The sequence below is a fragment of the Trichosurus vulpecula genome, chromosome 8 (assembly GCF_011100635.1).
Source record: "Trichosurus vulpecula isolate mTriVul1 chromosome 8, mTriVul1.pri, whole genome shotgun sequence".
Taxonomy (NCBI): Eukaryota; Metazoa; Chordata; class Mammalia; order Diprotodontia; family Phalangeridae; genus Trichosurus; species Trichosurus vulpecula.
In genome coordinates this window covers 171,604,852-171,631,530 of record NC_050580.1, presented here as the reverse complement: position 1 = coordinate 171,631,530, position 26,679 = coordinate 171,604,852, and the positions used below count along the sequence as shown (strand labels likewise).

Below are 26,679 nucleotides of genomic sequence, written 5' to 3'. Positions count from 1 at the left end.
AATCCAGATATCTCTTGTCATCGATTCCAGTGTTCTTTACACAATATAACGCTTCCTCTTCATGGCTAAAGGCACAAACATCTGAATCTGAGACTGATACTTGACTCACTGGACTTGGCTGTTTTCTGACTTCATTTTGATATTTCTGATTTTTAGCTCCTCCAGAACTATTATCTCCCTTATTTCTACCTTCTTCCATCTCTATTGTGGCAGGGGGAATTTAGGTAATACTTATTAAAAGCTATAAGATTTTACCTTCCAAAGAGCTGCCTCTGAAGGTCAGGGGTAACAGTATTAACTATGGCTATACTAGTCTAAGTACTTAACAAATACCTGATGAATTCCAGTGACTTGCTTGTGTGCAACTTTTCATTCTGATCTGTCTTCATGACTTGGTCAATTGATAGGTACTTTCAATGAATCTCTTAATTGTCTTTAACCTGAATTTTCATTTGTTTTAGTTTCTAAATGTAAAGATATATAGATTTCTGGGTTTGATAATTTAGTTTAAATTTTATATACACATGCAGAACTCACAGAAATTTTATATACACATTAATAGAACTCAAAGAAACCTAAATGTATCAACTAATGGAAGAAAAATACTATCATCTTTTGAGTAGAACCTATTCAAGACAGTAACTAATTGTTCTGGCTTCTAGATATTAATTATTCCTTTTAAAATTCACCTTGTTTTTTCCTCTTCTTTATTTGACACTCCACCATCACCTTCCTATCCAGCATTAAACAGGGTTTCAACAATAGCAGGTTTCTAGTAACTTGAGGACTCAAGTCAATCTCTTTGCTTCTGGAGGACACATTTAAAAATAGGTTTCTATGCTTCTGAACCAGTCTACTAGTTTCCACGATTTCTTTTGCAATCAAAAAATGTGAGCCTGGCTTAGTTCCTTCTTAGCTTATGTTCTTGCAGTGTGCATGTCCACACTACACAGAAGCACAAATCACCTGACATCATCTTGGCTTTGGTTCTTTTTGGGCTCTGTATAAGTTTCATGTATTAGTTTGTGGTATTCTTCCCTCTAAACTAATCAAAGATGACTTTTATTTGAGAGACAGCTTTGCTCCTCTACACAGTTAAACTGTCTATGAGGGCTCCACCAACCTCTGGAATTTTATCAGAACTGACAGAAGTCACTTTCCTTGCTTGCTTTCCTTCTTACTGGCTCTGTGTTCTGTAGCTAAGCCCATGGAAGGGCTACTCACAGCTGGCTTTATTCTTTCTTCAGAGTTCACTTGCTCTGTGACAGTCCAGCACAAATTGAATTAATGGCTTAAAAGTTTCCCTTGGCCTGCCACACTGGCTAACGCAGACTTGCCCTCTCATTGTTCCTTTTTCCAAGACAGGTCTTGGTGTAGCACAAAGTGAAGGGGATGGGCTGGCATTTATCTGATATATCTTTGGTCATATGGACAAAAAACGCCGAGATGACAAGCCAAAAACATTTAGCTGTTGATGGTAGGAATTAAAAGGACCTGTTGCCATTTCTTTTCTTTACTCTTAGCCTGACTACATAATGCCAACATCACTGGCTGAAGAGTGAACATTTAATCAGATCAGTAATTTGGCACCACATAGACAAATAATAACTATAGTTGTTTCACTGAATTATTTTTAACTGTTCAGTAAAACAGAACAGAAAACAAATTAAAAAAAATAGTTTGAATGTATACTCATTTTCTGTATATTGTCTTAAAAAAGGTGGGTTACTTTTTTTGGTGGAATCATTCAGTGGTTTAAGAAAAATGATCTAAAGACTCATAAGTAAACTTTTTTTAAGCTAAAAATCTAACTCCAGTGAGAAACTGAAGGACTTGTCCAAAAAGTTAGCATCTGTGTTAACAGAGGTGAAGAGGGTTTAACTTCTGGTGTTCCTGGAGTACAAATCAACTCCGGATTTTGAGAAAGATAACTTTTAACCTCAGAGTGTCAAGTGAACACTGGAATAGGTAATAATCAGTAGGTAACATTCACTGAATGAAAAATCTCTGCCTTTCTTATTGCAAAGGGCCAGAGCTTGGTTTACATTTCCCATAAAACCAGAGCAAATCAATACAGGCTAATGAAATAATAAACCCTTTAAAGTCGCTTACCTTGGCATCTTCTTCCAGTGGAGGATAATGAAAAACCTTCTGGACAGAGACATTTGAAGCTACCTGGAGTGTTACTGCATGTGCCCAAGGCACAAATTTCTGGCTCTTCCACACACTCATCAATATCTAAAAGAGTGGTACACATCAGATTATTTCTAAACATAATTAGAATATCACCAAAATGTCAACATTAAAAAGTAAAATATGCAACTCAACTTTGATAATCTTCTGATAATAAAGTTATGAGGATTCAAAGACTTTTAAGGGCTTAGTTTTTAGAAGTCAGCCTTTCAATTCTCAGTGTACAAAAATGAGCCTAACAAGATCTTCATATGAATGCAATGAGGTTTCTCTTCCATCTGTCATCAGCATTCATCATATTAACAGAAATAACATCACACAATTACAGAACTGAAAGGGACTTTAGAGATCCTATAGTCCACAACTCGGCACCCACCCATAAAACTAAAACCCAAATCACAGGTTAGTTGCTAATAGCTGAGAGTCCCAATCCAATATTCTTTGTACCGCTCCAAGATTAAGTATATATGAGCACATTCATGCCAATGAAAAAAAAATGATGAGGATGTTCAATGACCCATATTATAGTTTGTTTTCAAACCTACCTTAGGATCATGAACAAAAGTATGGCGTAGTTCAGGGGTGGGGAACCTGCAGCCTCAAGATCACATGTGGCCTTCTAGGTCCTTGGATACAGCCTTTTGACTGAGTCCAAGTTTTACAGACAAATCTTTTCATTAAGGGGATTTGTTCTGTGAAGTTTAGATTCATTCAAAGGGCCACAGCTAAGGACGTCAAGGGCCACATGTTTTGTGCAGGATCAGTAAAAAGTGGCCTTACTCACAGTAAAAAGTCTGACTTCTATAAAATGTTCCAAGTGGCATTTTTGGGCCCTAGTCTTTGGTGAGTTAGCTTTTTGTGTCCTATAGCCTGGAAGTGGGAAGAAGGACTGAAGAACAGATGTACTTAAGAGATGTTTAATTAGATAATTCATCTTTTTGTGTATTTCCATTCTATTTACTTACATGGGATCAATGGCCTCAATTCATGAGGCCAATCTTTAATGACTAAAGATCAATTAATGATGAACATTTCATGCTGAAGAAATGACTATACCTGGAGTATTACTACTTGGCAATTTATGTTAGATGTAAAATTCCTGATACTGAACACGTAGAATATTTTCTTTGGAAGTTTTATAAGATGATATGTTTTCATAGGTGTCTGAGGTTAAAGGGATGGATCAGATGATTGAAGAGTTCTCTCAATCACAATATAAGGATTTTTTTAACATATCTTACATATTAATGATAAATCTCTTATTTATTGCAGTATTGCTGAATTGTTGCAATAGTACTATTCAATTCAATAATTAAATATCAATATATGTTCACTCTTTTATAGGTGAAAAAATTCATCTTCAGCCACTTTCAATGAGCCTTAACAGCAGGGTACGGTGCAAAGGCATTGGTTCTAGAGTCAGAGGATCTAGACTGGGCTATCATCCCCTTCCTTACTCCCTATGTGGTCCTTCTATTCTCTGAGCCTTGGGCTCCTCAACTGTAAAATAGGTGGTTAGACTAGATTATCTCTAAGGTTCTTTTTGTAGCTTTAAGTTACATTATCCTAGGATGTGTTTTTCCATCTTCAAAGCATTAACAATATTTCAACCACTTCAATCAGTACAATATTTCTGAATGTAGCACCTTCAAATATCTAACATATGCTGAAAACGGTATGTAGGCAACTGTTCCATGAGCTGCCTCAATGCACCCTAAGAGGGTGGCCAGCATTCATTTACTTGATGCCATGACCACATACATACAGAGCAGAGTGGCAGTAGCAAAGTGGGAAAACCCAGATATTCTTGCCATTCAACAATGAAAATATGACACAGCACTTCAACTCTGGACTTTTTCCAATGCCTGTTCCCCATGCCTGGACTGCTCTCCCTCCTCCCCTCCAGCTCCTGGACTCCCTGACTTCCTACAAGTCTCAGTAAAAATCAATCCCACCTTTTTCAAGAAGCCTTTTCCAGGTCTCCTTAATTTAATGTCTTCTCTCTGAGACCACCCCAATTTATCTGGTCTAGATCTTATCTGTACATAGTTGTTTGCGTGTTGTCTCCTCCATTAGACTATGAGCTCCTTGCGAGCAGGACATTCTTATTTTATGCCTTTCTTTGTATCCCTAGTGCTTTGCACAGTTCCTGACACATAGGAGGTGTTTAATAAATGCTTGCTGACTACTGATACCATCTGTCTGGACCTGCTTAAGATTAAGCGATCCATAAACTATGATACTCCAATAAGGATTAGAAATGCTACTTTTTCAGTTTATGCTCCTTGTACCTTCACAGTTGTCATTTTGCAGGCTGTATCCAGGAGGACAAATGCATCTATAGGATCCATCCAAGTTCTGACATGTCCCTGGTGCACATTTTCCAGGATCAGCTAGACACTCATTTATGTCTGCAGGGGAAAATGAAGGCCATTAACTTCATCAGGTAGCTAGATTCAAATACATTAGAAACAAAATGAAGATGAGTTAAAGCCTATGAAACGCCCACTACAAAATCCCACCTTAAACTAAAAATAGAACACATAAAAACACTCAAATTCTCTAAAAGATGTGATTTTTTTTTTGCCTAGCAGCTTAAAAAAGTTAATGGGTCTGAGGGGTTTTATGGGCTCTCTTATATCCATAAAATAGTTCCAAAATAATATTTTGGAGCTTACCTCAAAATATTTTGAAGAAAACTTTTTTCAGACTGTGGGCATGATTATTTATTTTTAAAAAGATGTCATCATCCCTGACTTTCTAATAAAGACAGAGTTTTGGGCTTTTGTTTTTATTTTTCAGGTAGCAGGATGTTGGTTTATTGTCTTTTCTTCCTCCTTGCTTTACCAAGGACAAGTTATAATAATTTGGGAAGCTTTTATATGGTTCTACTCACCAACACAACTTCTTCCATCAGCAGTCACCTCATAGCCCTCATTGCACTGACACTGGAAGGACCCAACTGTATTGATGCACTGGCCATTTCTGCATAGATTCCCATTCCCAGTAGCACATTCATCAACATCTGTAAGAAAAAAAGCCATCGGACACAGTCCAAAGAGAATGAATGTTACGACAACAGTTAAAATTCCAAATGCAGTAACACTGGGTTGCTCTAGTCTCTGTTGGCTCCACCAAACATACAAAGATTCTAAGAGGATCTCTTATTAACCATAGCTCTAGCTCTAAGTAAGATGTAAAATCTTACTCAACGTAGTTTAGACAATCACCGTCATTAAAGGGTGTGAAATTTTTGCATTAGAATTTTAAACCAGGCGCAGCTCGAGTTTCCTTTTAAAAAAAATTACTAGTGAATTAATAGTACATATCACAATAGAATGTATAAAAAATTCCTGCAAGTAGTTGCAGGTGCAATTAGCTTCCAGCTCTCATCAAGATAAAGCGCATGTATTTAATTACACCTGCCAATGATTAATTGAAGGTATAATTAGTTACAAGTGGAGGGAAAAGTGATTTCAAGCAAATTCAAGAATTTGCTTCTCTTAATAGAAAAATTCACAGCAGAACATCTGGCTAAGTCAGCCTACATTATTATTCCTAAATCATATGATTTATTTATGAAACAGAGAAGATGCTCTGAATAATCGTTTATTCAGTTCACAGAGACTGATAAATTGATTAACTGATTTTTTTAAACTGTCTTTTCATCAGTGTAAAGAGGTCAGGCACTCCCTCATCCAATGTAGGACAGCACTTTTTAGTCTTAGAGAATTGCCTAATACACTGTATTTTGAAAAAAAAAGTGGGCTATTGACTACATGCAATACTTCTGGAAATTAAATGAGAATCCTTATTTTAAGTAATTAACCTTTTTTCTTCCATAAAATCATATTGAAAAAATACTGACCTATGCAGTCATTGTTGTGTGAGAGAATGAACCCATGGTTACATCGGCAGTTGAAAGAACCAACAGTGTTTCTACAAGTTCCATTTCCACAGGCATCCCTTTCACACTCATTTATATCTATAGGAATAAAGGACACAGATTACTCAGTTACTTATCAGCAAAGGCTAGTAAGTTATAGGGATTTTAAGGACCCGAAAAAGGTCTACATATGAGTTCAGAGAATTCTATATCTCTGCATAATTTTCTGTCTCAGTGGTATCTCTTGACATGCAGAAAATATGGCTCCATTTATAAATATTAAGGATAAACTATCTTCATAATTGGCACATCACTTTCAGTAATATGGAAGATAATGACGTAAGAACTAACAGAGAATTATTGTAACTATTTTTAAAAACTATTTAGTTGCATAATTCTTTCTACCTCATGATTTTCTTAAAACCAGAGAAATTTGGTGAACTCATGGTCCGCTGCCACCCCTGGCCTTAATCTAACTGGAGTCTAGTTCACCTAATATGTCTCCCTTCCATTATTCCAGTACACACTTTTAAGTGCCTAATCACCCCAGCCCATGCTGATTTCCTCTCTCCTGTAAATTCCTATAGATCCACAACGTAAATTATCCCTTGCTGATGTATCATCTCACACTTTTAAAATGTATTCCCTGACTTCTTAGATTATCTTAACACAGTGTTCTTCCTTGATTTCTAAGCCTTAATTCTTTTAAGTATTTGACAATGCTGCTATTTCCTTTGTTGCTTCTGAAGCAAATCATACTTATTTATATAGAGCTTGATACTGTTATCCTCAGTGGGGAAGCAGAAGGCTATCTTCTTAGTAAGATTATAAGCTCCTTAAAGGATGAATCTCCATCTTATATTAATACTCCTCTAGTGTCTGGTAATGTGTCTTACACATGCAGTAGGTAGTTACTATATTTTTTGTTGATTTAAAACATTTAAATGAAGCTTCAGAATGAAAAATATATATTGGCGTATTTGTAAATATAAGGCAATGAGAAGGTGAGGTTAGGAGAGAGAACTTGCAAAGTTAAATTTCCTTTTAAGTTTCAAGCTTAGGGTTTAAAGCACTTTTGATCCTGGTCAATCCAGATCTGGAAGCTACTGGCTTCCTCATATTCATTCCAAGATCTCTTGAATTTGGAGCTTTTAGACTTTAACCACAAGGGTTCCACCGGCAGCTCAGTAGTCATGACCACAGTTCACTGCCAGCCAAGTAGTAGCACCATGTTCTCTGGCAAACTGGGGGAAAAGGGGAGGATAAGAGATCAGGAGAAAAAAGAGTAAGAAAGACATCTGAGCCAGGGATGTAGAGTGAATGCTGGATAGTCAGTGACAGAAGATCTATGGAAGTTCTTTTACTTCAAACAAATGCTTTGCCTGACCCTGAAAAGGACAAAATACATTTGAAGTATTCCAGTTATATCCAAAAGATCACGCTCTAGTTTTACTGGAACCTCAGAGTGCAGTGTGATATGAATAGGAGTTCTGTGAGAAAATTTCAATGCTAGACATATTTTCCCTTTAAAATATTAAATATGAAATTTTTGGTATAAAAATAGGCTTAATTTCCTCTATTTTGCTCTAAAATTTCCCCAGCCTACCCTTTATCCTGGTGATATTCCATACCCCTAGGGCACCAAGACCAGCATTTATGGGTTCTGAAAATATACTTTAAGCCCCAAAGTGCTCTGTGGCCAATACTGCTGTAGAGTACACTCTGCCTGTAGCTGTGAAGCTGGTTCATGTACTTAGAGTTGCCAAGAAGTCCAAAAGATATTCTTTCAAAATGGAAAAAAATTGTGCGGGGAGAAGGAAATAAGTGTGTGTGTGTGTGTGTGTGTGTATATATATATATATATATATATATATATATATATATATATATATATATATAGTGTTAAATCTAAAATATTGTCCTGATTTAGTACTGAAAGAAGAATAGGGTTTTTTAAATGCTTTCAGATCTCATTCCTGCGGGCAAATCTAACACTGTGTAATCTAGAAGGTAAGCTCCCATTTCAGGTTAGAAATGGTTTATATTCCATGAGCTATACTCATTTTATAAAAAGTAACACAAGCCTATCATCCTTTCTTCACCTCTCAGAGTGAAGATTTTTTCATATCTGACTGAAAAGTAAATACTTGGGAAGATAATCAGGAATACTAAGGAAGATGTCTGCAGAGATAATTATGAACCCTTTTTTAAGTATAACATACCTACTTCTCTTCTTTCGCAAAGAGGAAAAGAACTCCTGAGTGACTTAGCATTTAATTTTCCAGTGCTTAGCACAGTGCCTGGCACATAGTAGGTATTAAATAATTGTTTTTTGATTGACAGAAATGTATGCAAAGGAGAACAGATTTTTTTCAAAAGGATGTGTAGATAATGAGACATTTGTCACATACTCACCCACACACATATTTTGTTCAGCATTTGTTTTAAATCCAGTGTGACAAAGGCAATAGAAACTTCCAACAGTGTCAATGCACTGACCATGGCTGCAAATATTAGGAATTTCTTGGCATTCATTCCTATCTGTAAATGAAAGGTACAGACAAATCCAGAATATTCATCACAAAGTTAAAAGACCAACACTCATCAAACAAACTCTAATTAGACAGCTTTGCTCAAAGAATGGGGTAAGAAATGGAAAGTCCTACAGACATTCAGAACACCTGCATCCAGTATACACCCTTGCTTATAAATCAGACCAAAAACCCAGTTAATATTAAATAACGGGAAAGTAGCACAGTCAACTGAAAGGTCTGAAAGAGGAGATAACTTTGAGGTGGTATGAGAAGATGGAAAATCAATCCAACCTAAAAGATAAGTTTCTTTTGTTTGGTTACCTGCCAAGGGAAAAATTAAAGTCTACATGATACACTCAAATATTTTGTCTAGTCTAGTTTTTGGTGACTCAACTGATGAGGATTCCATGACTTCCTTTGGGAAATCATATCATCATCACATCCACTATGCCACTACGATATGTTTTCCTGAGAGACAACCTAAATTCCTCCTTGATGAAGTTTTGCCTTACTATTTTGACTTATTTCTCTCACCCTCTGGACTCTTTAATGAAGCCATTTCCCTTCAGTTCTATTCCTGCCAATCCCTAAAATGCAATACTTTTTTCTGTTTTTAATTGGCTTGAACTTTCAAATACCAACTGATAGCTGTTGATCTGAAGATGCCCCAAAGGGAAGACATAATTTGTGTTTCCAAGATAGAGACAGATGCTCTTGCAACTTTCTATACATAGGGTCACAAAATTTAACAGCCATTTTTGGGGAACTGCCATATCTGACTATATATCTACAGATATTTAAGCAAAAAGAAGTTGTTTCCCATGGCTATGTATTTATACCAAATATACTGCAAAGAGTACTGCAGAGCCCTGATTCCGCTGTTGACACAGGAGGGCAAACACTAAAAATATGATCTGGATGAGTAGGGGTTCTTAACCTAAGGTCTATAAACTTGTTCTTATATCTTTTGATAACTCTTTTAATGTAACTGATTTCCTTTGTGATCCTGTGCATTTTAGGAATTTAAAAACATTACTCTGAGAAGGGATCCATAGGCTTCATTAGACTGCCAAAGGAGTCTGTGACAGAGCAAAGCTATGAGTAAAGGACACTAGGACACTTTATATACTACAGGATATAGCTTACCTTGCCCATTTGATATGTCTGCAATAGTTTCTGCAAGATCAATGAGACTATCCTAATGAATTAAAGCTCGTACAAGGCCGATGTGTTAAGTTTTGGGGGTATAAATAGCCCTGGCTTATTTCTTGTCTACATAGAGAGTGGTGTGAAATGATATATTCTATATTATCAGCATTTCTTATTTGGCCTGGAACTATTTCACCTATTTTCAAAGAAATATAAAATAAGAGCAAAATGCAGGGAAATGGTGCCACTGCCAAATTATATGTGGGCATTGTGGCTCATATCAGAGGCTTTCCCACTTTTTCCTGTCCTGTTATTTTAATAAATGGGTAACAACAACAGTTCTGTTGACAATATGCTAAATACTTGCACATGTTACTCTAAACTCAACAAAACAGGCTTGGTTCTCAAACTGATTTTCTGTTCAGCTACTACACCCTTTTCCCATCAAGGTCCCATAAAACAATGCAAAATGTACTACAGGCAACAGTGTACTTCCTAACACTTAATCACTTGTGGATAAGAAAATCCAAGGAAAACTTGACCAAGTTCCTTTGTGTTGTTTCATTCAGAAATGTGTAAGATATCCAGGCAGCCCCTATCACAAGTTCCACAATTCTTGAAATAAGCAAGATAACATATTTCATATTGACCTTGACAATAGCCTTTGCTAAAAATAAACACAGTGTTTAATACTCACAGGTACATTCCACAGAATGTGATAGTTGCAAGGGACCTTAAAGATGATCCAGTCCAGTTTCCTCATTTTAGAGATGGAAAAACTAAGGCCCGGTAAATTTATTGTCTCACCCAAGGTCACATAGCCAGTTTTGTGGCAAACCTGCATGCACAGCCCATCCATGTCTTCTTAATGTACATTAAAATAATTTAACTGTGCTTTAAAGAACTTAAATTTTTTTTAAAGAACTGGATCTGAAGTAAGAAAAATGTGGGATTTAAACAAGTTAATTAACTTGGCTGAACCTCAATTTTTTTTATCTAGTCAGTAAGATCTCCTCTAGCTCTAAGTTCTATGATACTAATTCCATGGTCCTATAGCTACAGTTTAGAGTTCAACTAGTCTAATTCCATTCTTATATAGATTGGAAAATTGAGGTCCAAAGATGTGACTGAAGATTCAGAAAGACTTATCCTTTATAAAATTCACCACTTTTAAAATGCTCGAACTTAACATAGTTTGGGCAAATTAAAAATCCTATTTACTTTCTGTAATGGAATAGAAGTATTTAAAAGACTTAATACATAGAAATATGTGTATGTGTTCGTGTGTGTGTGTGTGTGTAAAAATATATAGAGTGAGAGTCAGAGAGACACAGAGAAAAAGAGACAGAAACAGAGAGAGAGAGCACAGCTTGGTGGTGAAGTAGATAGAGTGTCAGGCTTGGAGACGGGAAGACTCCTCCTTGTGAGGTCAAATTTGGCCTCAGACACTTACTAGCTGTGTGATCCTGAGCAAGTCTATGTAACTCTGTTTCCCTCAGTTTCCTCATCTGTAAACTGAGCTGGAGAAGGAAATGACAAACCACTCCAGTATCTTTGCCAAGAAAGCCCCAGATGGGGTCAGACACAACTAAAATGACTGAATAACAACAACAAAGTACACACACACACACACACACACACACACACCCATATGTCATAATGAAAACATTACTAAAGAATATGAAATTTCTGCTTTGCTTAATTCTCTAGTCACAGAATTCTCTTAAGAATAATGCAAGCATTTGATTTAGAGATCCTCCTATGGTTATACTGTACATATCTGAATAATTTCTATCTTAATGAACATATATTTTATCATTGAAATGTCAGTAAAGAGACTCATACGATGGAAGTAGTTCAAGAGGAATTCAGTGATTCAAAATTTCATCTGGTCATCAAAAGTACCCATCTGAAAGGTTGGCGACAGTTCAGTATGTTTTAGTAACCTCTCTAAGCTGTTCTTACCAGGCCTTTGGCATTTCAAAACCTCTACTGGTAACAAACCACAGGCTCCCAGGAGAGGCACTATGAATTTCTTCTGTATTAAATCTTTCCCAATCCTAGCAATGGCTATTTGGGATCCTTCCTCAACTTTTATTTATTTATTCTGTATATACATATATATGTACTTATCTTCCTCATTAAAATGTAAACTCCTTACAAGAAGGAGTTGTTTTATCCATAGTCTCTGTATCCTCAGTGCCTAAGACACTGCCTGGCACACAGTAGGTGCTTGTTGGTTAACTGATTAAAGAAAAATACACCTGTAAAAATTGGGTGAGGGAAGAGGAAGATATGTTAGGAAACAAATATAACATTTACAAGTCACATAACAAATTTGTTTATTACATTAAAATTTTATCAACTACACATAAAATTTTAAAAACAGGCTATGTATATGTAGGGCAGCTAGGTGGATCAGTGGATAGAGTGCTGGGCCTGAAGCCATGAAGATTATCTTCCTGAGGTTAAATCTGGTTTCAGACACTTACTAGCTATGTGGCCCTTGACAAGTCACTTAACCCTCTTTACCTCAGTTTATTCATCTGTAAAATGAGCTGGAGGAGGAAATGGCACTCTAGTATCTTGGCCAAGAAAATTCCAAATGAGGTCAGAAAGAGTTGGATGTGACTGAAACAAGTGAACAACAACTAGGTGTAATATAGTTGCTAGAGAGCCTGACCTAATGTTAAGAATCCATGAATTTGAATCCTGCCACAGAAACTTATTAGCCACATGACCCCAGGCAAGTCACTTAACCTCTCACTTCCTCAATTTCCTCCTCTGTAAAATGGGGATAATAAGAGCACTTCCCTCCAAGAGCAGCTGTGAGGATCTAATGAGATAATGTATGTAAACTGCTTTGTAAACTTTGAAGCCCCATATAAACGTTATCTTTTATTCTTATATTACTTTATATGTCACAAAGCAGCCTCCTTCATGCTCAAAAAGGAAAGAAGAAATGGTAAGGCCTCCCTTTCCCTCACTTTTAATCAAACAGCGTGGCTGAGAGATGGTGGTATTCTAAGCCTTGACTCATGCAATTGATGGCAGAACCAAAGTTAGTATAATCCAAATATATTCTTAGACGTAACTAAGTTGTTTAAAGGACGTGAGAAGCCAGCTTTGAAGTACATACCATTGCACTGTCCTGTTGAAGTGAACCTGTATCCTGGCTTACAGTCACAGCGGAAGCTGCCTGCTGTGTTGATACATTCTGCATTGCGCTGACACACTGGACCATTCTGACATTCATCGATATCTATGGGGTAAAAAGAAGTTGACACGAAGAGAACAGAAGATCCTCAGGTAAAGTGAAATGAAATCTCTAATATTAAACAACCATATGCTTACTTCTTTTAAAGTCCAGGCATACTGAAAATATGATAAAGTACTTTACAAACCTGTTTTCCCAAAAATTTTATCCATAAAATACTTCTAAATTAATATCAAGTGCTTGACTTGTGGACACACATGGAATCCAATGATACTGATATTTCATAGCAATATAAAAGTCATATAGAAGTTAGATAGAGTAGGGATGTAATTTTTTCTGCACTTTCTGGTCCAGCAAGATTCTAGTAAAATAATCCTAAGATTATCTTAAAGTTTGTGAAGGGCATGGTATTAATTAATGACTTCCACACAGTAATTAGATCAAGATAATCTAAATAAGGGAGATGGCACATAAAATTAGTGGAAAAAAAGAATTTCAAAAGAAAAATATTTGCATTTTGTGTAACTGGATTTCAAAAGGTTTGACTCTTCTCTCCATGACTTCCCTAAAAAAAACAAATGAGCATATTTTTTCATATTGTAACATATGTTAATAGATTTTATAACACAGATAAAAATCATATTCCCCCACTGTAATAATCACATTCATAAAGGTCCTATAGGAAGTGATTAGCCTCCAAATAATGTGATAATGTGTCCCTCAACTTCTTGCGATTGATAAAGGGGTTTTCATGCATAGGATCCAGCTTAGTAACAGAAAGACCCACAAGGGGGCAGCAAACACACCAAGTGACCAAAGGGTACCCAACGCTGCCGTGGGATCCCCCAGAGTCTTTCCCGTTCACTCTAAAGCAGGTGAACATAGTGAACCCCTATAGGATATACAACACAGAACAGCTCTCTCTATGTAGCTGTTCCATTGCTCAGAGGCAGGCTGACTTTACAGCCTGACATTCAGTTGCAAATGGCTTCAACAGTGACCTTTGTTTAACATGAGTAGGAGGCTGGCACCTGGAAAGTGTGCTGTATGGCCACCCCTGGGATCTTTGACAAACACACGTCTTGCGTATTATTTATGAGACTACATTATCTGTGTTAACTGAAGGGAACAAGAGCATAAATAATCCAAAACCCCCTTTTGGCATATGTGCTTTATTTAGCAACAAAATAATCTTTCTACTTACAGATCACATGGATTCATATTAAAATTAGTTTGCATTCTCTCAGCCTATCAGTTAGGAAGCTATCAAGAGCCATGGGAAGAAACTGACCTGAGATTAAAGATTATCTTTGGGAAATTGGAAGAATAGATAATCTGGCCCCTGCAGAATCAAGAATTGATTATCACAAAGCCTCTGACAACTTTACAATCCAAGCATTGACCCTTGATTTCTGTATGTGTCATCTAGAACAATGGTATCTAAACTGTTCATCTAAACTGAGAGTAGAAATTCTTTGAATATGCATCCCAACATGTGTATATTTACTTATTTTTATATATATATGTATCATTATACTAATAATTAGGAATATTGTAAAACATAAAAATAGAAATTTAATAAGGATGACATAAAATGAAATAATATTTCACCCTAGAGTCCACAGGGACTCCTGAATTATTGAGCAGGGGTGTGACATGGCCAGAGCCGTGTTTAGGAAAATCACTTTGGTAGTCATTTATATGGAAGATGGGTTGGAGAAGGGAAAGACTGGAGGCAGGGAGATGAATTTGGAGGCCACGGCAATAGTCCAGGCAAGAGGTGATAAGCTCTTGAATCAGGCTAATGGTTGTATGAATAGAGAAAATGGCTAGAAGTGAGATATGTGGAGGCAGAACTGACAAGATTTGGCAACTGACTGAGTTATTTAGGGTGAGGGGACATAAAAAATTGAAGAAGACACTGAGATTGTGAACCTGAGTCACTAGAGGGATGGTGGGTCCCTCAACAGCAATAGGAAAGTTTTGAAGAGGGGTGGGTTTAGAATGAAAGATAATGTAATGATATCTATGATGCAGATCACAATCAAACCATGCCTGCTGATACTCTATGATTCACTCTGCCCATCTCAAATGGGCGACAGAATGGATAAAGAGTTTTCCCAATGATGCTTATACAATTATTGCTATGGATGCCCAAGCAGTAGCTAGTTTAAAATTGCCCTGAGAGGCCAATGTCTGGCTTACAACAGAAGAGGCTGAGGGCTTGTACATCGGAGTGAAGGGTAATAGTGCAGGAGTGTTGGGACTTGAGACAAGCCCCACAATTGGCTATCACAGGGAAGGTAGTATTTGACTCATCTCACCACTCTTTTAATTGGTTGGTTATATATGCCTTAGTATCGGGCCATTGCTCCCATTTTGGAGATCACTGACCTAGAATACTTGCACAATTCTAAGTAGATTTGGCATCATAAATTAATCTTTTGTTTAGAAGCTCTAGTTAAGTACAAATGAGATCTCTGCAGTCAGCTCTTTAAGCAAATATTAATGGGTGGAGGCAGGGTCACCTCTGCTCTGGTTCCCCCAGGCACTAGTGCTGTCCCTTCTAAGGTTATCTTGTATCTACTTTACCTGTATCTTTTATATACCTATATATACATATATATGTGTGTGTGTGTGTGTGTGTGTGTGTGTGTATGTGTATGTGTATGTATATATATATATATATATACATATACACACACACACACACACTCACACACACGTTCCCCATTAAAATGTAAATTCCTTGAGGGCAGCAATTGTTTCACATTTGTCAGCACATAACACAATGCCTGGCACACAGCAAGTGCTTAATATATGATCACTGATTGACAGAAAGAAGAAGACTGTGAGAACATCTAAATATGTGCTTATGTCCTCTCTCAACTTACTACTTCAATCTAAATTCTATGAGGGACAGAATCACATCATATAAATTATATATATATGAATTATATATTTTATATGTATATCATAGTTATATAATATATAATGCAATATGTAAATATATTGCTATATTAACTTTATAACTACATATTATATTTTATATTATATGGTATTACATATTATAGCTATATATTATATTAATATGGCTATATGTAATTAATATATATAATACATTATAATAAAAATAATATAGTGTTATATTATATATCTTGTAATAGTTATCTTGTAATTGTAATAGTTATCTTGTAATAATAGTTATATATAATTATATGATATATATACACAATTATGAATGTTACAATACCATAATATACATGTTATATGCATACAAACACACACAATTTATATTGTATGACTCTGTCCCTCATGTGTGTGTACATATATATGTCTACATATCTATATCTAGATCTACATAGCTTAGGTCTAGATACAGATGTGTGCGCATGTGATATACATATACACATGTGTACATGTGTATATGTACGTGTATATGTGTGATGTCTATCACACACACAAACTATATCTCTCCCAGTGTCTAGCACTGTGTTCTGTACACAGTAGGTATTTACTGAATGCTTGTTGAATTGAGTCACAGTGCATTCCAGATGTCCTACTACAGGAAGCATATTTAATAGCCAGCAACTTCTCACTCATAAAAATGCAAATATGTGCTGCCAGTATCTGACTGAATAAAAAGCTAGGTAATTAAGTCACAGTGTGCCTTTACTAATGGGGAAAAGGTAATTTGAAAATGAGAAAGTATTATGTCTAATCCAAGTATTCTTCATATAAAATACAAATTTGTGGTCTCTGGCATTTGGAAATCTCTCAGGACTTTAGAATATTTACATTAAAGCTTGTTATAATTGAAAGAGCCACAGTTTCATGTTGCAAGGGAATATAGTTTTTGAGAGTCAACAGAGGAAGACCTCCCACCACTTGTATTCACTTTCAAATAATGAAAAAAAAGTAAATCTATTTGCCACTCCCAATAATTCATGATTTTATAACAGCTAGAAAATCTAGTATGTTCACACATGTACTAGTAGTTCCACTGAGATTCAGTGGATAATCTGCATGAAACAAAATAATATTCACTAAATCTTATCCTTCACAGTTCTTAGCACTTGCGGTATTTCTGATGTCTGAGCTATGCAAGACATGGTAAGAATGGGTGTTTTACTAGGTTATTGTTTGGATTCATTCCTGGGTATGGTAATCACAGAGCCACTCACCTTCACAAATCAATAACTTGTCATTATAAAAGAACCCTACTGGGCATTCGCATCTGAAGCTACCAACCATGTTGATACAAACTCCATTTTCACAGACGCCAGGGATCTCTCGGCATTCATCAATGTCTAGAAAAAAGAAAGACAATCTTATGTGGCTGACAATAGATCATCTGGAAATTATACAATATAAATATGAACTGTAAACCAACAGTTTTTAATGCTATCGACAAGAGAGATCTCCTGGACAGGGAAGAAATCTAACCACATCTCAGAACCCCACTCATGAAGAGATCTAAAAGAGATGTCTGGTAGAGAGACAGCCTGTTCTGCTTACTTTGTTGGTGCAAAGAATTTTCATGTGTGCTCTCATTAGCATCCCAAAGGTGTACTGTTGTTTTTAAATTCTTGAAAGTGTTTTAACAGCTGAAGCTCCTTAGAATTTTGTGGTCAGCATTTACTTCTCACCAATCAGGAAAAAAATGTGGCGTAGTGCAAGAAGTGCTAGAAGTAGGGTTCCCAACTTGGTCACTTTTTGTGTGTCACTGGGCAAAATTCCTTAAGCACTCTGAGCCTCAGTTTCTTCACTTGCAAAATAAGGGGTTTGGCTAGATGCATCTTCATTCAGCTCGACATCTATGATCGCATTGCCTATCTGTCTTTTATTCTTTGCTAGGATGATTCCTTGCCAGATAGGCGTCACTGCGCTAAAAGCTACAGCACTGTCTATTAAGTGAGGAGTATAATGAATATTATTATTACTAGGAACTGCTTTTAACAAAAAGTGTTCAGTTCACGGATAAAATGAAAAAGAAAGAAAGGTGAACATGGTAGAGGACAGTGGTCCGGTCCACTCTAACTCTACTCTCTTTTACTATGCTCTCTTTTAAGTAGTTTTGGTGAGGAAGTAGAAGTGAGGATAGCCAAGGCTGGAGACAGAAGACGGAACAAGAATATCAGTCAGTCAGTCAACATTGGTGAGTAAAGTCAGGAAGAAGGATGAAGATGATGTCACATGGGTACTAAAAACAAGAGTAGATATGGGGCTACGGGTAGAATGTGTAAGTTCCTTGAGGGCAGGAATTGGATAATTCTAAGTTTTTGTTTTCCCACTGCTTTGCACATAGTAGGTACATTTCAGAGGGAAAAGGAGAAGGAACATGGTGGGAATAAGCCTGGAATAGCAAGGAATACTTTAAGGCACTGAGGAAGGTGGATATATTCAATCTCACACCCCTAAACATTGTTTGGCAAAAAATAGAGGACCTAATAATGAGAAGGAAAGCAAAACCACTTAACTCATCATTTTTCTTATTTATATATCCCAGTCAGATTCTGCCAGTCATTCAGTTTAACTGAGGATAGTAGGAATGACTGACAGACTCAGAGAATTCAAAAGAACCAGTTGTTAAATTAGACTGGAACCTTGCTCCAAACCAGGGAGGTTCTTATCCTGGGGTCCATGAACTGACTTTTAAAAAGCACTTTGATAACTGTACTTCTCTATAATTGATTTCCTTTGTAACTTTATGTATTGTATTTTGTACATTTAAAAACATTCCGAAGTGAAAAATTTGTTCTGAAGCCATAGGCTTTACTAGACTGCCACAAGGGCTCACAACGCAAAAAGTTAAGAATTCTTGCTTTAAAAACTTACTTGCTAAGATGTAGAATTATACACATTCCTGTCTATTTAGTTGTTTGTCTTCAGTCCTACCACCATACTTCTAAAGGATAAAGTTTAACTTTCTCACTTTAGAAAAAAAGGAAACAGTCCAGATGGGTTGAAATGATCACAGGTAAACCGCTATTATATAGCACAGTGGGGACTCAAACCCAGACTTTTTGAATCAAGTCTGGCATTTTTCTCTCTATGTTATCACTTTCCTATGTATGACAAGATTTAATAGTTTGAACCTTAAGGGTAATATTAAATCAAAGCTCATGGTCCTAGGACTATTGAAAATATTAGTATATTTCTTATATATTGGTGATTCATGTTAGATCTTAAAATTTTATTTATAGTTATTAAACATGGTATCATCATAACTACTTCAATAATAAAATGTTTTTTATATTATGGTATTTCTTTAGTACAGATTAGGGAAAATATTATTGAATTCATACTGGTTTTTGTTTGAAGTAAAAATGATGTAGTATTGTACAGTTGAATCTACAATATTTTTCTTGTATTAACGAAAATGTGTTATATTCTTCATCAGCCTTTGACACAAAAAAGAAAGTGAATATTTATGTATTTTTTTTTCTTTTCCTGCCTTTGTGCCAGGGAAAGATCAACAAAAGTGCTGCAGGTCAAATTCTATATTCTAGAACAAGAAGTCAGTTGCCTTAAGTGCTTTGCAAAGGTATATCAATTTTGAATGAAATCAACAAACCTAAATAAAACAGTAAAATATTCTGTCACAGCAGAACTGGGTATTATGCTAAATATCTTGTCCCAAGTCCATAGAAGGGGGAGGAGAGTAAAGGGAGTATTTATTAATCATCCAGTTTCCCTGAGAACTAACAAGTGACAGATGTGAACTCCAGAGGGACTCAGTGACAGATGGAACAGCACAACACAAAGCACTAGACTAGGGCTTAGGATATCCTGGGCAAGTCTCTTAGCTTCTTTGGCTTTCTGTTTCTCAGCTATAAAAAGAGCAGGATATACTATGGTTTAAAGGTGTGGTTTCCTTTCCTCCTAATGTCATAGAATCACAAACTTAGAATTAGAAAGGCTTGTAGAGGTCACCTATTTATAGTATCATAGATTTTACAGCTAAAGGGTCTTTAGAGGCCATCGAATCCAGCTCTCTCATTTTACAGATGAAGAAACTGAGACCCAGAGAGGTTAAATGACTTGTCAGAGTCACATTGCATGTAAGTATCTCAGGGGTGATTTGAATGCAGGACTTCTTGACTCCGAGGCCACTGTCCTGTCTGCAGTTGAGGAAACTGAGGCTCAGAGAAGACAAATTACTTGTCCAAAGTCATACAGGTAGTAAGTAGCAGATCTGGGAGGGACACAGTCCTACCAAAGTCCTGGGGAATTCTGGAAGGGGTTGTTTTATTTTTATTTTTTAAAAAAAATGATGATTTGTTATATATTTAAAAAGAAAAGCAAGCTATAGATTATACCAATTTGAAGCTTCATGTACAATCCTCTTTTTCTGTTCTATTTTGTATTTGGAAATGTTTATCTTATTTTGTGTTTAAGTTCAGAACATGTATTTTTTTTCTCTTGGCCTGCCCCCCCCCAAAAAAAGTGAGCTCTCCTACTCTCATCTCAGAGCTGCTGGTGTCTAAGGGAACTCCCTGGGCACTTAATGTTCTCTTTTCATGTGCATATATATTCTTAGCAAGCTAAAGACTTCTTTGAGATTAGAGCTACATCTCATTCTTCTTGTGTCCCCTCAAGCATAGGGTTTGCTTATACCCTCCATTATCAGGAACACCCTTCTATCTTTCCCCCTCCCACCAGTCCTGGACCATCTCAGAACTGAACCCATCAGAGCTGCTCAACTGCTCACAGGGCTTGGAATAAGATGGAAGATACCAATTTAGTTCCTTCTAATGACATGGGAAGCCATCAGTCCAAACCACCTCCCTTGCTATAGCCTCCTAAGCTCTTCCAGGCCCTGTCTGTCATCTGCCCTGTAGACTGCCCCTTTCCATCATCTAGTATACTGATGTAACCTAAGGACTCTTGACCCTTATGCTTGTTTGTTTTACTATTTTATTTTGGTGAGTAGTTTGAGAGTTGAAAGCTTAGTGGAACATCTACAGAGAGGAATAATAATGATGAAGATACTAATAATAAGAATTATTATTATTATCACTAGTACTTATATTGTACTTTAAGGTTTGCAAAACATTTTAACAGATACCAAATTTTATTCTAATTACAGCCCTGAAAGGGAGTTATTATTATTATCATCTTACAGATAAGGAAACTGAGGCAGACAGATGTTAAGTGACTTGTCTAGAGATATAGAGTTACTAAGGTATCTGAGGCCAAATCTGAACTCAGGCCTTGACTCTAGGTTCAGCACTCTATCCACTGTATTGATAAGAGAATCAGATGCTGACTGGTTAAAGGACAAAAGAAATGAGAGCAAGTTTCCCCCTTATTATGTAATATTAGTTACTTTCGTTATAAAGATGAATTGTTACAGGGAGAAGGGCCAGAAGAGGAACTCTGATGTTTCACTCTATACAGATGCCTAAGTCCTATCTGCTAGGATATGGAGATGGTTCTGTTAAAGCTGAACTCTCCATGCCTTGTGCTGTCACTGGATTTACCCGTGGCTTGTGAAGCAACAGTTTTAGAAGAATGTGATTTTAAAAGGAGTCATTTTTGAAGCGCATGCAAAGCTCATACTATTCCACTACTCGATGAAACTAGAATTACCACTAATGCAGTACAACACACCATGAGGCTTTAGAACATCTTAAAGTGAATACTTAATTTGGGTTCTCTTAGGTTCTCATGTCATAGATCATACATTTTGGTCTAGAGTTTCTAAAATCTTGATTTCCAAGAGATTCTATTACAGTTCATTCAGGGACACACTTCAAAATCGTCCTGCTTTTAGCAAACACCTCCTTGGAGCTCTTGCTTCAAAGCATTTGCTCGTTGCCAACACTAGAGGGCAGCCAACCTGAGGTAAACAAACACAGGAATCCATGGACTTACATTCCCCACGGACCACCATCATTACAACAGCCCACTTGTCACAGACTGGAGATTCTAAGGAGATTAAAAGATCTGTCTATGAAGGGGAAAAACAAAGTAGAGAGGGCTAGGTATTTTATGCCAATGTCATTTAGCATTTTTTCTTTCCAAACCATGAAAGTTCTTTGGATGCTGCCTGGCCTATGTAGCCATATGAATTTGGCACTCAGGGAGCCAAGATGATTGCTGGATCGGGCTCTTGACTTTTTATACAAGGTCACTGGAAAGGCTGTTGCTGATTCAAGCTTACTGATTAAGAAGAAGGGAAACTAAAGAAAGCTGTGGTGCCCACTAATAAAAGCAGCTGCTCAGTTTTGAGGGGTATGAGATTGAACATAAACCCAGGAGGGAAAAATTCAACAAGGAGAGATCTGTTTCATTTCTCCTACATTATTTGTTTTAAAACCACAAAAGACAACACCTACACTGACTGAATGGTGTGTGGTATTCTTAAATGTTATTATATGAGTACTTCCACTAATACTGCTTGCCATCATGGTCAATGCTAATTATGGCAGCAGTACTTGAGATATAAAAGATTTCCACAATGCTCATGCACACTGTAAGGACAGGTTCTTTTCAAGATATCAATTAAACAGAAAAGTGGTCTCATGTCAATGACACACACATAGGGACTGGTGTGAAAAGTCAGATTAAACTGATGCATTAGTCAGAAAGGACTCTGGCCCTACTCCCAGAACTTTCTGTTTGTTGGTGCCTAGGGTTGGTTTAACTAGGCTTGATTATAATTTAGTGAGAAGCTTTCCAATTCTCTTAATCATGAGCAGTAAGCACTGTTGCCAGCTAGGTGGAGTTAAATAGTACGTTTGCAGAGTTTCTTTCAAACCAAGGGTTGGTGTTTGAATAAAGGCTACATGGTATAGTTTAGTCTTTTTCTTTCAGGGTGGAAAAAAAAGTGAGAAAACAAAGGTCTTTATACTATCTCCCTTTCCCTAGCATATAGGCAAAGGTCAGAGTCTCTGAAAAAGCTGCGATTGTTGTTTTAACTCACCAACTGGTAAGCCAGTATAAATGTCAATAACAAAGCCGGGCCTCTGGCTACCACAGAGTGTAGCAAATTCATCTGCAGGAACAAAAACAAAAAGCAAACAAGAAGCAGTTGATGGTATACAGAAGTCAATTATATTATTAAAACACCTGAAAGGTTCATTTCTCCATAGTCTTTGTAGTCATTTAAGAATGAATTTTAGTGCATTTGAGCATGTCTACAAGGCTTTGTAAATTCATGCCTAAAGACAAGCACTGAGGGAAAAGTAGTCTCATGTTATCCTGTTAAGGAAGACTGAGGCTTTAGCATATATTATTTCTCAGCAGAGCTAAAAGGTAAGCATACATACTTTCATTTCATGGTGTGGGGGGGGTGTGTGGGTGTGTATACCAAAGGTTATGGATCAACAACTCTGCAATTTACTTGTGGATTGGTTCTCTTCACCTTGCATTAAGGCACATGAGAATCACCTGAATGTCCCTGAAATCCTGTTTTCCCTGAAGATTGGAGAGAAAAATGTTACTTCAGTACAAAAATAATTGAGGGTAAACAACTGTGACCATTTACTGTACTTGTGTGTGTGTATACCAAATTAATTAGATAAAATTGTCTATCTACTCCAACAGATGTGTTAAGTGTAAACTGCAAATAAACATCATTTCACTACTAAAAGAGCCATAGAAAATTATATATAAAAATCATGAGGGTAAGAATTTGAACAAAAAATGTAAAATCTGATCAACTCATAATATTTCACAAGTTTTTCACTGCCATCAAGTATCCTATTAGGTAGACTGATGACAACAAAAAGCTAGACATTTGGGGGGCTTACAAAAAGGTATGCAGGTTGCTATGTCGGTGGTGGTGTTTTCTGGAGCCTTTCTTCACATTAGATGGAAATACAGGCTGTGTTAATTCTGTAAAAGTTATATAAATATTACATAGAATTATAGTAGTATCTTTACTCTTAAAACATTAAGTTTTTGAATCTCATATGCTACTCAACTGCATTTGCCATCATAAATAGACATTTTTGAAAGCAGGAGAGTCTAAGAGAGAAGGTTAAAGTACAAGAAATTAAAACATGACAGCAACTCAAGGCTATAATTAATCTTTGTCTCTTTCCTTATTTGGCTGAAGAAATGATCTTCTTGGGGTAACAATTCACACAAATTACAGTTACCCTACTAGATGTGAGAACAATGTCTTCCTATTTCATGAAATGCTGGCTGGGTGGAAGAGATAGTTGAATACCCTATTCAATGCTGAGCATGTTGTATTCACTTAAGCTATGCTGAAGTGTAATGACTGTAATAATAACTCATTTATTTGTCATATACATCTGTCTGATTTGCCCAGTCTTTTCCTTAGACTGTGAACACTGTAGAAGTAAGAACTGCTTTCAGAGCTCTGTAATGTGTAGTGGCTGCAAGTTCTGGTGACTAAATAAACACTGAAGACTAACACTGTGTGCCAGTTTTCAGCAGGGCAGACTTGGATCAAAAGTGAATTTGGGTGTGCCTTGGGTGTATGAGTTTTTCTTAACCAATGCAACTTCCTTATCCAGAGACAAAACTGATTTTCCTATCAACAGAGGGACAGATGTGTGTATTGACAATGTACTGTTTAAGGAAAAAGAAAAGTGAACACACCAGTGCTGGGAATGGGACACTGTTCACAGGGCTTGTTCCAGGCACGGCCGATGTTATAGGAGCAGCAACACATTTTCTTGGTCATATTGAACAGAAGTTCTCCATCACAGGTCTGGTTGTCAGCATAATAATTTCGATAGCATAAACTCCTTCTCATATCTAGGAGGGGGGAAAAAGAAGGCAGAGGAAAGGATCAGTGGGTAGGGAAACTACAATAAGTTTCTGGTAAGTATAAGCTTCCTAAAGAATGCTTTCAAATTTGGGGATCTGCTACCAATTAATTTGTCTGTCATTTTATTTTCCCTCCTTTCTTCAAAGGCATGAAAAATCCACTCACTCTCTTGAACAATATTGTACACTTAAAAGTGTGATACTGTGAGAAAAAGGCCTTTAAAAACTCACTCCCTCATACTTTGTACCACAGAACTAAGTCATTATGGAACTGTAGCATTAATAAACTTTACATGATTCTTTGCCCAGTCTCCTAGTAACAATGCTCCACTCCATTTGCCATTAAATTTCTCATTTCCGACATATGATGTTATAATACCACAGGTCAGTACTGTAAATATAATTGTGTAAAGATACACCCAAAAGCCAAACAAAAGAAGTGTTATTAAACAGTTGTCTTGGATTTTCCAACATTACATTTAAAAAAAAAAGAAAAAAAACTTCCTACCCACCCACACTAAGCTACCAAAATGCCAAACTTCTGGTGAGCCAAGAAAAGGATGAACTCCATGAGGAGTACAAAGAGATGGCATCAGTCTGGATGAGCAGCCCAGCCCTCAGCACCGATGGTTTATATTGCACATAAGCAAGCTATATTTGATGCTCCCTCTCTGATACCTTGCAAATAATGAACAAAGACCGTATTTTCAAGAAAGACTCAGGCTTACCCATGCAGTTATTTCCACCATTAACTTGCATATAGTCTGGAGGACAAATACAAGTGTAGTTCCCAACTGTGTTATAACATGTTCCAGGACCGCAGATACCAGGAGTGTCACACTCATTTACATCTGTAACCCAAAAAGAAGCAGATTTTAAAAGTGAGTCATTCATCCTTTGGAACTGCCCAGTTCTCAATGTCACTGTCCCTTCAAATACTGGAAGAAGAAACTTTCTTAGCACTCACTGAATTCAATATTTAGCAATCGGGTCTTTAGTTCATTGATCCCTTACCTGTTCCACTTCATGCTTTTTGCGAGGAGGCACAGGAATAAAACTTGAGGCAACACCACTTTTCCCCCATGACCCTCACCTTACCATCTCCTAGTTTTATTTAGTGACAACAATATGCTAAAATTCTTAACAAACACTTCCGTCACTTTACCATGGGGTTTGGGGAGACTGAAACATGAAAGTTTCCTAATTTTTAACTATCCATCACTGAAAGCAACAGTGCAGACCTCAGCAACTGGCTTCCATGTTATTTCTGTGAGAAGGCATTTTATCTTTCTTTTTAAGGCTGAAAGAAGCCTAATCTAATTTCTATAAATCCTGTAATTTCTGAGGTAGTACCCCATGGGTACTCAACCAATTTTTGATGAGAATGACATATTAATAAGTCACAAAGTGAGCTTAGATTCTCTTTGTAGCAAGTCTGATACTAAATATGCCAGGATACTAGTTCAACTAGTGTTCTACTCCCTAATTAACCATACGGTTTACTGCAGTTAGTTGAAAGTTCTCTGGGTCAAGAAAATTTCTAGTGACTCATAAACTAAAGATCATACAAAGTTTTCCGTGTTCTTTGGCGTATACATGATAACTGGCTAGCCCAGGAACCAATAGTTATACCATGTGTTATCTTCTGAGAAAATCCACTTCAAATAAGTTGAATAGGTAGAAATGATAAGGGAGAGAAAGAAGAGGAATCACAAGACAATTAGAATAAGAGAATTACTGAAAAATAGGATAAGGGGAAGGAGGAGTGCAAGACAATGCAGTAAGAAAAAAATTTTCCTCAATATGTATGACTACAGCAATGTAAAAAGAAAGACCAAAAAATACCAAAACCCAACTAAATCAAATGTTATGTAATCATAGTGATCAATCAGTCACCCCAAAGAAGAGATGTGAGAATACACCTCACTCCCTTATCTGTAGAGATTAGG

At 36.7% G+C, this 26,679-nt stretch overlaps 1 protein-coding gene across 1 annotated transcript in view; it reads right to left on the bottom strand.

The window, feature by feature from the left end:
- The window catches only part of FBN1 (fibrillin 1), a 311,665-nt gene that overhangs the window by 34,884 nt on the left and 250,102 nt on the right, over positions 1-26,679 (bottom strand). Inside the window, exons 40-49 of the mRNA XM_036734672.1 lie at positions 25,459-25,581; positions 24,560-24,718; positions 22,911-22,982; positions 17,164-17,289; positions 12,902-13,024; positions 8,495-8,620; positions 6,062-6,178; positions 5,090-5,218; positions 4,485-4,604; positions 2,113-2,238 (exon numbers count right to left, since the gene is read on the bottom strand). Coding sequence (XP_036590567.1) covers positions 2,113-2,238; positions 4,485-4,604; positions 5,090-5,218; positions 6,062-6,178; positions 8,495-8,620; positions 12,902-13,024; positions 17,164-17,289; positions 22,911-22,982; positions 24,560-24,718; positions 25,459-25,581 — 1,221 coding nt within the window. The remainder of the gene's footprint in view (positions 1-2,112; positions 2,239-4,484; positions 4,605-5,089; positions 5,219-6,061; positions 6,179-8,494; positions 8,621-12,901; positions 13,025-17,163; positions 17,290-22,910; positions 22,983-24,559; positions 24,719-25,458; positions 25,582-26,679) is intronic.